Source organism: Chironomus tepperi, unplaced genomic scaffold (assembly GCF_022539635.2).
Source record: "Chironomus tepperi strain 1889 unplaced genomic scaffold, CSIRO-AGI_Ctep_v1 contig_223, whole genome shotgun sequence".
NCBI lineage: Eukaryota > Metazoa > Arthropoda > Insecta > Diptera > Chironomidae > Chironomus > Chironomus tepperi.
In genome coordinates, this window is record NW_027226345.1 from 1,609,885 (window position 1) to 1,621,085 (window position 11,201).

An 11,201-nucleotide genomic window follows, 5' to 3' on the forward strand; every position below is an offset into this window, starting at 1 on the left:
TCTCTATGTTTTAACGGTAAATTTTTGAATTTTCCTACGCCTTCTTTGTTTTCAGTAAAATTAAATTTAACTTGCTTTCACTTGATTTACAATCTATAATCAACACAATGAGTGGTTTATCTTTAAATTTAGCATAACCCTGTATACCTCAAATTAAATAAATCATCCTATAGTCAACTAAATTTATGATTTACAAAAATATTGCATAACTGTCAGAGTAAATTCAAATCTCTCAATAAGTTTTAAGCGGGAAAATATTTGTGAAAAATAAATTAATTTTAGAAAATTGGTTTCTAATCAATTATTCGACATGGCTGACTTTTTAACGCCTGAGGAAGAGTATGAGCTCATGTACGGCGAGGAATTGGATATGATGAATGAGTTCGAAGGTGAGAATATCAAAATTTAATGAAAATATTAAAAATCAACATACAATAACAAACTTTCAGAGCCTGAAAATATAGCAGCAAGACCAGTAGCTTCGACTCAAAAACCGTCAGCTCGTAATGACAACACATTACTTTCAAGTCCGGCATTATCACAAATCTCAAGAGATGAAAGACAAATCGCATTCACACCAGCTAATGCTACCAAGAGTAAGAAGACATCAACTCCATTTCTAGAGAAACTCAAAGCTATAGATGAAGATTTTGACAATGTCAAGTCCAAAAATAATGATGCATTAAATGAGATACAGAAATTTGGCATGAAGCGTAAGCGAAAACTTGAGGATTTATTTGGTGACATTTATGACATTGAAATCGAAGATGCCTACTTAAAGAAGCATAAAACAGAAGAAGAAAAAGACTTTGAAACAATAGAGAAAATCATTGAAGCCAGAAAGGTCTTTGATTCATACCTAAATCCACTCAAAAATAATGAATTTGACAGGCTTGAAGCACTTCATAAATTTAAGAAGGAAAATATATCCAAGACAATCCCCAAATTTCCATTTTTGACATTGTGTAATCTTGATGATCGTTACTATGTGCGATTCCACTCTGAAGATTTTGAGAATAAAAAGTTGATGGAAATTAAGGCACTCAATGTGAATGGTGGAAAATTCTTTGGAAATCAAACAGAACAGCTTTGGGAAGAAGCTAATCAAATAATCTTACAACATGTCCAAGGATCATCACAAATGCGACAACTTGCTCAAGAACAAGCTGCAAATCATCAAAATGTGTCCAATGCAACTCTATGGGTTGAAAAGTACAGCCCTAAAAAATATATTGATCTGTTGTCTGACGAATCTACAAATCGGTCACTTCTACAATGGATTAAGTTATGGGATAAAGCTGTATTCAATCGAGAACCAGTAAAGAAAAATACAAAACCAGGAGAACTAAGTAATTTCAATAGAAGAACCGGGAGATTTGAACAAAACGGTGGATGGAATAAGAGAAAATTTCGAGGGAATATGCTGAATACTGAGCTTGACGAAAACGGAGTTCCTGTTCAAAAAATTGCCTTATTAGTTGGTCGCCCTGGATTGGGAAAAACGACACTCGCTCATGTCATTGCGAAGCATGCAGGCTATGAAGTTCGTGAAATGAATGCATCAGATGACAGAAATGTTGACAGTTTTCGACAAATTTTAGAATCATGTACTCAAATGAAATCAGTGCTTAATCGAGACAATCGTCCAAATTGTATAGTTTTGGATGAGATTGATGGAGCACCACTTCCATCTGTAGAATTTTTAATTCGTTTTGTTTCCGGACAAGTCACTGAAAATAGCAAGAAGGGAAAAAATAAGAAAAAGTTTATCCTCAAACGTCCAATTATCTGTATTTGCAATGACTTGTATGGAGCCAATTTAAGAACTTTACGGCAAATTGCATTTGTTGTGAATTTCCAATCAATTGACAATGCTCGACTTGCTGAACGATTAATTCACATATCAATTAAAGAACATGTTAAAACGGACATGACAGCTATGCTTTCGTTAGCAGAGAAAACAGGCGGAGATATTCGTTCTTGTATATCAGTCATTCAATTTCATAGCAACACGAAAAAAGCATTGACATTATTTGATGTTTTAAAAAGTAATGTAGGACAAAAGGATTCACACAAGACACTCTTTAATGTATGGTCATCAATATTTCAAATACAACGACCAAAGAAAGTCATCAAACAGTCATCAAATAATGAACAAAAACAAATTATTGGTATGACTGATATGTCTATAAGAACACGCATGATGTATGTATTAGATATGGTGAATAGCTGTGGTGAATATGAGAAGTAAGTGAAATAAGTTGTTAGTTCTTATCATGATGTATAATTTACACAGAAACTATTGTTTTACAATAGTTGAGAGGGTTGGGCAATTTAAGGCATAAATTTTCAGTGCTAGTCATAAGTCAATGGCCTTTTTAAAGGAAAAGTAAGATTTTAAAATTTAACGGCTTTCAAAAATTCAAAATTTAGCAACTTTCAAAATTTAACGGTTTTCAAAAATTCATAATTTTGCAACTTTCAAAAATTCAAAATTTAACGGCTTTTAAAAATTTGAAATTTTAACTCGGATTTAAAACTTTACAAAAATCTTTTTGACAGTTGCTCATAATCCACAAGTTATTGCAAAAAATTTATGCCATAAATTATCATTAAATGATGCCGAACACTCCATCAAAACGAATGTAACAAACAAATGCGATAAAATATATTTTTTTAATCAATTTTTTAGGCTTGGTCAGGGAGTGTTTGAGAATTTCTTGAAGCAAAAAATACAGGATACAAATTTGACATCCATTGTCGAGGCATCGAAATGGTTTTGTTTTAATGATTTGATTCACCACAAAATCAACACTCAACAAAACTACATAATTTATCCATACCTACAATTTGCATTTGTTTGCTGGCATTTTTGTTTCTCATCAATGGCCTATCCACAAATCACTTATCCACAGAAACAATATGAAGTATCTCAAAAAATATCAACATCGAAACAAATTTTCGAGAGCATAAAAAAAGGAATAATCTCAAATGGTGTCCGTGCTGGACATGAATTATTGATTGACACAATAAGTCTTTTGAAGAATATCGTCTGTCCTGAAATTAGATCTGTTTCAATGCACTTATTGACCCCGAATGAAAAGACTGATTTACAGCATACAGTTGAAATTTATGCAGATTTTGGCATTTCACTGATTCAAATGCAGGCTGCAGATGGAACTTATCTTTATAGATCCGAGCCTGACATTGACCATTTTTCCTTTACTGGCATACCTAGCAAACAAATTAGCTATTGGAGTAAGCAAATTATTGCACAAGAAGTTCAGGTAGAAAAAATGAGAAGAGCTCGTCCTAAAGTTGGTAACGAAAATCCCGAAAAAGCGGAAGAAAGGTCAAAGAAAGATGAAGAAAAAGGCAATGAAATGCTATCTCCGACATCAGAGAACAAAAAATTGCCCAATTTCTTACAAAAGTTAATACCGAAGGTAGTAAAAGAGAAACCATCACCTTCATCGTTAATTTGCAAAGACTTTTTTGGACGTGTTGTGTCAAAAGAATCTTCGTCAGATAATTCAACCGTACACGGTAAGTTTTTACATATTAAACGGTCTTTTTAGATTCAAAATTGATCAATATTATATTTGAATTTCAAAAATTCGTTAAATTTTAATATTTTTCCAGATCCAATGAAGAACATCCTGGTGAGAAGTCCAATATGGTTCAAATACAAAGAAGGCTTCAACAATGCCGTTAGAAAGGACATTACATTTTCAGATTTACTGTAAAAATAATAATAATTTATAATTAATTTAAGTAAAAGAAAGTAATTTTAATATCAGTAACTGGATGTGTCGTATTTAATCTAAAGCAACATTTTATTTTGTCCTATTGCCTAAATATAAAGTTTTTTTTCTCATTTTTATAAATTAATATTTTTTAATAATATATATTTTAAGAATGCTCAAATGCACTAAAAGAGCTTAAACAACACTTGATGGAACTTTATCGAATGGATGTCGTGCTAATGTTGTGGAGCTATTAGTAGATTGATTTCCTATATTTGTTTGACACAGTGGATGCGGATCAGTGCACTCTAACGATACTAACAAGTTAACTAATGCCGTTGTCGTTTCTAAATGAAGACATGAAATTTCGAAAAATTAATAATAAGCTAGAGCTTTATAAATATGCCAAATTACCTGAAGATACGTGATGTGGCTTATTGTTTGACTGTTTAACAATCGCTAAAGAATTTGCTGCGGTCGCATAAGTTAAACATGTCCGTCCTTCATGATCTGTTTGTTTTAAATTTGCGTTATACTGAAAAAATCAAATTAATATCTGTTAAAAATCGGAATCAAAATTAATAAACGGAATTAAAACCTACCCAAATTAAAATCTGAGTAATACTCAAGTTTCCAATTGCACAGCTAAAATGTAATGGTGTTCTTAAGTCACGAGAATTCACCGTACAGTTTACAAATTCATTATTCGTATGGGCTAATAATAGTATTATGGTTTTCATATCACTCCTACAAAGAAGGGATTTTAAATTTTTTATCAGTAAATTGTTGCTGTAAATTCAGTTATTAATGCGAAAAAATTGATTTTTTGTTCCTTACTTAACGACAGATTCAATCAATTGCTGTCCAATGGACACTGTTGTGTTCAATGGTTGTAAAAATTCTTTGGCTTCATACTTTCGTCTTATCCAATTTTCTTTCTCTTCACGTGACGATGTTTGAACTATTAACAAAATTATTAGCTGATTAAGCATGCCCAATTGGATTAAGCTTTATATTATGTTTATACCTGGTTTCGCTTGGCCTCTCGTATTTGCTTCCCAAACTGAATTTGACAATGAATTGCCAATTGACAGCATCACAGCTAAATGCGCTGGCGGCCACTCATCTAATGTAAGTGAACGAACCTTTGAGATATGCGAGCCCATATTTCTGTGAATTCCTGAACATTCGATGCACATTAAAACGCCTAAATTGAGACTCGCCCATTCTGGTGATGGTCCATCACAATCAACACAAAAACCATTTCCACTAACTTGACTTCTTATGTTTAACATTAATTGTGCGACATCATCTGAACTTTGTGTTTTTGGCTTTGAACTTTCATTGCCTTGCAATGATTTAAAGATTTCCTGCTCGATCACACAAACCCACTCATCACGTTCCTCCGAATTTGCAGCCTCAAAGTGCCATTGCTTATTATCCAAAGACACTATGTAAAATTCGAATCCGTCTTGATCTGTAAATTAAAATTTCATTAATTAATTATTCAATAACAGCATTTCTTTCCAAAACATTCAACGATTTTTAGCTAAGACACAAATTTGAATTTAGTCGAGACACAATTAAATTTTTTAAACCGGCTTTCTGTCAGCATGAATCATTGGTTAACGTAAGAAGGTTTAGAAATCAATAATCCACACCGTCCTTGACATAACTTATTAGATAAGCATAATTCGCAGTAAAATGTGTATATCTAAACAATATGCTTATCTTTGTAAAGTTTGTAAACTAGATATTTATAGTGAAAATATGAATTTATAATCAGGATAATCCTTAAACTAGGCCAAAGCGATTAAAAATCAATTAACGACTTAAATAAAAAGATGTGCCTAATAGAGAATATCATAGAAATTAATTGTTTTCATTTTTGGACAGAGATGTGCAAAACAATATGAATGAAATATTACCTTCTGTATCATTGTTTTTGATGCCACTGCTCTTCATTCGTCGATGACGTTTTTTGACGTTAGGCGTTTGTGCGTCAATTTTATTATTACTATCACTTCCAAGATTCTGTGAATTACTATTGCTCAAAGCAATTCCTGATTCATCACCCGATTGCGAACTTGCCTTTCCCGGTTCTTTTAGATTATCATATGCTGTTAATAGAACTTTGTTATCATTCGCTGTTGCCTTCTTATCTTTATTAAGTAATGATAAAACACCTAGGCTTTCCGTAATTGAATTTGTATTGTTGTTGTTAATATTATTATTATTATTAAAAATTCCTCCATTTTTATTTAGCATCGCTGCTTGCTTTGTCAATGCACTGTTTGTTATAATCGATTTGGGCTTTTGTCCTGGGATTTTAACAGTTACGTACTGTAATGATATTTCTTTACCATGTATATTATCCATGTAATCATGTAGTGATGAATGATAAGTTAATCTACCGTCGTCACATAGTGTAACATATTTCTTCTTCCATTCCTTATTTAATGCTTTACTACTTCGTTTATATAGATATCCTTGCTTAATAGGAATTGACCTTCCACTACCCAATTTGTCTGTTTCAACATTCTTTAATTTGTCTTCTTTTTTTGATGGTATAAATAAATTTGATCGACGACGAGATTTTCTTGATGTTGTCGGTGTACTTGTTGGTGTCGGTAATTCCTTTTCTTTTTGTGGTGGTGGAGGTATGATACTTAATAATTGAAGATTTTCTAATGAACTTGGTGGTGGCATCGAAGAACGTTCATGTTGGATAAACTTCATATTCATATTATTGTTATCACTACCAAGCATTGTTATGAGACCTTGCGGTTGTGGTTGTAATGATATATTCGAATTTTTACCCATTAATGGACTATGTGATGATCCATCTAAGCTTGATAAATCACTATTTGCTTTATTCACTGGTACATGACTAGATGTTGAAGACAAACTGTGTTGTCTGTGATGAGGTAATGAAGAATTTAGATGATGACTGGGCGATAAACTGTTTATATTAAGTGCATTAACAGGAGGAGCCGTCGTTGTTAGGCCATTTGTATTTGTTGGACTCATATTTTGTGATTGTCCGTAACTGTAGCCGTGTAAAGATGTAACACCTAAACGAGTCGTGGGCGTTGTAGGTCGTGAATTTGTCGGTGTCAGTGCAGGAATAATTGAACGTGTTTGAACAATCTTTTGACAAGCCTCTTGAAAAACTCTTTCAACATTAAGTCCATAAGTTGCACACGTTTCAAAATACGAGCACCGCTTTAAGTCATTTGCGAGTTTTCGTGCTCTTGAATCATCAATAACACGCGGACAACGTTCGCTAATCGCATCTATTAACGGGGGAGAAAATAAGGAAAGAGTGGAAATGGCAAGAATGAATAAAAATAGTCTTCTCGTTTACCGTGTCTTATCACATACATACGTGATTATAAATTTACATAGAAATTTAATAAAACTAAGTCTCCACTAGATGCTTAAATTATAATAAATATCAAAATTGATATCATGAAGATTTTGCCAAATATAGAAATTTGTCCATTGACAAGTTTTCACAAATTTTTTATCCATGACACAATGATTTCAATTTGTTTTCATTCTGACCGACTGTCACATCTTCATTAGACATTTAAACTTTTAAATTCCGTTAGAATTTTTAAAATTCCTTATCAACAGTTATAATTTGACTTTTTTCAAAAAATTAATTTAAAGGAAGAAGAAGTTTGTCAAACGTGACAAAGAAGTGCAATCCAAATCGGTGCCATTATTACTGATTTCTTAATATATACAAAGTGGAGACATTAATTTTATTATTACGATTCTTATTGATTTTCTTGTAGTTTTAGTTTTTAATACGATAATAAAAATGAAATTTCCTAGTGACTTTGTTCTACACATGTCACTTTCATGTCAAAAACACTAAAACTCTGGTGTATTATAATATCACAATTCTCATTTTACACAGTATTTATAAGTAAAGTTTTTGTTACCTTGAGTTCCAACCAAAATAATCGGAATGTTCTCAACATTTCTGTAGTGTGACATTTTCGTATAATATGCATATATTGCATTAAAGCTCGCTTCATTCTCCAGACTAAATACAAAGATTACCGCATCAACCCAAGCTGAGAACTGTTGGTGAAAAAAGAATTAGATACAAAAATTATTATTATAAATAATTGAGAGAAGTTAACAATTGATGATTGTAGTCAGTTGTTTGGAAATAAAAAAGAATGTAAAACCTCATAAAAGTTCAGAGATAGACAGAAAAAGAACAATAAACAATTGCCGAAAAAAAATAACAGAGACTGTTGTAAACAGAGTTGAGCAATAAAATAAAAGATTAATATCTATGTACCTGCAATTCGGGTGAGCCTCCTTCATCACGTATTAATAGCAAATAACTTTGGTTATCAATTTGAACTTCTTTTTTAAACCTTCCACCTTCAGGCGATTCCTCTTGCATATAACTTCCAGTTAAGTATCGATGAACAAGTGCCGATTTGCCTGAATTTAAAGATCCAACAATTCCCAAGCGAATGTCAGGCACCGTCCTTGATAATGTCCATTCTTGACTGTTAACAAAGGAATCTGTAACGATATAGGAAAAAGAAAAGAATCTTTATGACGACGCAATTTTGCACAATGAATCATATCAAGCAATATTTTTGTGTATATATTATTTTTTTCGTTAAGACATCTCAAGTGGGTGATCATCATCATTTTGCGGTGACTGCATTCATGATCTTAACCAGAATTAAGCAGAAAATTACGCATAGACATCAATAAATGACTATTATTATTTACCAGATTTCCGTTTTTCATGAATGCTATTTGAATTTCTTTTAATGCGAAAGGAACGTCTAATTACTCGACCGATTTTGGCAGGCTCACTTTTGTCCGACGTGAAGAAATTTTTAATTAATGTCAAATTCATAATGTACAGTTATCAGACAATCGAAAATTAAGCACTTTTCCATTCACAACAAATGACTTCTTTAAGAAAACAAAAGAATTATTCCATCAATAAAAAAAAAATAACTTAATTTACACTTGACGATCATATGTTTTCTCTTTCATATTCAGCCACAAACTGATTTCGAAAAAAAAAATGATTTTTTAGCGTATAGGTTTTTTGCTTTTCGTTGTATTAAAATGACACACAGTTTAAAAATATCAATACTATACATACAATCATCATCATTATAGTCATTAAAAATTTCATTCAATATTTTTTAGCGCTTTTTCCTAAAAGAATTTTGCTTAAATTTGTCCGCCTGTCTATAATATTCGAATTCATTTCGACCGTTACTATTTAAATTATTTTTGACCATTTTTTTAACCAAGCTGAGCTGAGCTCTTCTTGACAATGTGACAAGTAATTTACACTATAATTTTCCAATCGATTCAAATTTAAAATCACCGTTATTTTGTTGAATTGTGTCTGCTAAAATTTAAATTCCTTACATTGTATCATTTTCAGACTAATTAATTAAGCGAACAAATTTGCCAGAGACATCAATATCGGGAAAATGCGCATTCATCAAACTCAAGTATCTACATGTTTTCTATTTTGCTATAGTGTTGAGTATTTTCCATAAGACACACTGTTGTTAATACTGAATTCTTATCAGTTAATGCTGATGTTTAAAGAACAGCCAGTGAAAAAATTATTGCAAAAAATTGATAAGAAAAATACCACAAAACTGACTACGACTATTCATTAATGACTTAGTTCAGTTAGCTAATTAATTAATTGCACCTTTCCTTTTTCGTCAGCCAAATTCAATAATTTATATTAAGAATGCATAGACGCAAAATTTCTTGGCAATAACGGAAGTCACTCGATCAATAGAAACGAATTTTGCATGCTAATTAGCAGATATTTTGATACTAGATATTCACTTGCTTCGTAATATTTGTTTTAAAGCTATGGATTTAAATTTTATCGCGAATTTAATTTTGAATCATAGGATTTAAATTTAAAAGTTTGGCATGCAAATGACCTAAGCTATACGCTGGCGCTCACATCATTTATTCTAATCGCATAATATGACATAAATAATCTAGTTTATGCAATTGGATAACGTATCTCATAATATTTATTAAATTTCACAATCAGCATGTTTAAGAATCAAAATAATAATAGTCGGTTTGGGCAGCAAAATAATAAATAAATATAGTCATGCAGGGAATCAGTCTCGGCATTTAAATTAAATTATAGACATAAATAGCTTTATGTGTCATGTTAAAAATGAATCAATTATTGGATAGTTTCCCAAATAAAAAAATAAATTGTTATATCAGAGGAAGAAGAGGAAAATTCCGATTATGCATTCGACCGACTATGACTATGTTTATGTTGTGAATATATATTTGCAACAAAAAAAAAAAGATAAAATCTTTCTACTGTTATTGATCCATTTTGCAGTCACACAGTCATGTACAGAAGCGGAGAAATAATGATGTTTTGCATCGGAATGTCTTATCATCGGAAATTGAAAAATTAATTGAGTTAACAATTTTTATTGTGGGAGGATACGATCGAAAAATAGCATCAAGTGCCATTACAAGTTATATTGAGTCTTGTCACATACACAATATGACGCTTGATTTTTATATTTTTTTTTTCACCGGTAGTGCCATTATAAAAATAAATCGATTTTTTTGGCATGAATCATCATCCTTTTCCGACTATGGCACACACAGTTAGTGCTACAAAAAATGATTTGTGTGCTGAACTTTCGCATGCATTAAATAATTGCAGCAAAGTTGCAATATAATTTCATCCCACGCACAGAAATGTACAGCATTTATAAAAGACGTATAGCACAGCTACTACTAACCTTCAATGTTTACTATATGCTCTCGTATTTGAGTAGCGATTTGTAAATCAGGAATGAGTTCTATTAAATCATAAACGGCATAAATTGAAGGATGCACCGACTCAAATCGTTGAATTTCCTGCCGAATTGCATATGGATTGTTAATAATCGCCTGTAATTGCGATCTTGTTGTTGAGTTGTTATTGTTTATTGCCATATTATATGTTTCTTCCTCTTTCTGCTTCTTCTTGCTTGCTGTATATTTTTAATGGATCTTTTTATTGTTTCTCTCTCACTACTTTTTCTACTGCTGTATGTTTTTTGAGAGAAAGTTTAAGCTATTTAAATATTTTTTCTTGATAATTTTTTTGTAATTTCACCAACATACACTAATTAATGAACAGTTCAAGATCAATATTATGACACAAAACACAACTTTTTCAAAACATTTTTCCTTAAATTTCAAATAAAACATGAAGCGTAAAACATAAAATTTATGTTTCCTTATTTTTCGGCCTGCACTTCATCATATTTCACTTTATATCACCTTTAAGCATTAATCTCCTGTGTTTTTGATTATAATTAACCATTTTCAAGAGCTTAAAACTTGAAAATTGCATAAAAAAAGTTTCAATAAAAAAATTTGACGAAAAATACTACACTCTCG

At 31.4% G+C, this 11,201-nt stretch overlaps 2 protein-coding genes across 3 annotated transcripts; one reads left to right on the top strand and one right to left on the bottom strand.

Annotated features, from left to right (window-relative positions):
* The first annotated feature begins 247 nt into the window (after nt 1–247).
* cutlet (chromosome transmission fidelity protein 18 homolog) lies at nt 248–3,808 on the top strand. Its single transcript, XM_070640850.1, has 4 exons — nt 248–389; nt 450–2,247; nt 2,693–3,546; nt 3,643–3,808. The coding sequence occupies exons 1-4, from the start codon at nt 311–313 to the stop codon at nt 3,744–3,746; spliced, it is 2,835 nt and encodes a 944-aa protein (XP_070496951.1). The 5' UTR covers nt 248–310; the 3' UTR covers nt 3,747–3,808.
* On the bottom strand, nt 3,789–11,198 carry CenG1A (Centaurin gamma 1A). Of its 2 annotated transcripts, none has more exons than XM_070640848.1 (9): nt 10,556–11,198; nt 8,068–8,300; nt 7,700–7,841; nt 5,675–7,042; nt 4,774–5,223; nt 4,584–4,707; nt 4,349–4,493; nt 4,161–4,281; nt 3,789–4,093 (listed from the first exon to the last, which is right to left on the bottom strand). In XM_070640848.1, the coding sequence occupies exons 1-9, from the start codon at nt 10,749–10,751 to the stop codon at nt 3,942–3,944; spliced, it is 2,931 nt and encodes a 976-aa protein (XP_070496949.1). In that variant the 5' UTR covers nt 10,752–11,198; the 3' UTR covers nt 3,789–3,941. The 2 variants fall into 2 exon arrangements, with proteins under 2 accessions (XP_070496949.1, XP_070496950.1); XM_070640849.1 differs by lacking the exon at nt 10,556–11,198 and adding an exon at nt 8,517–8,804.
* Between the last annotated feature and the right edge of the window lie 3 nt (nt 11,199–11,201).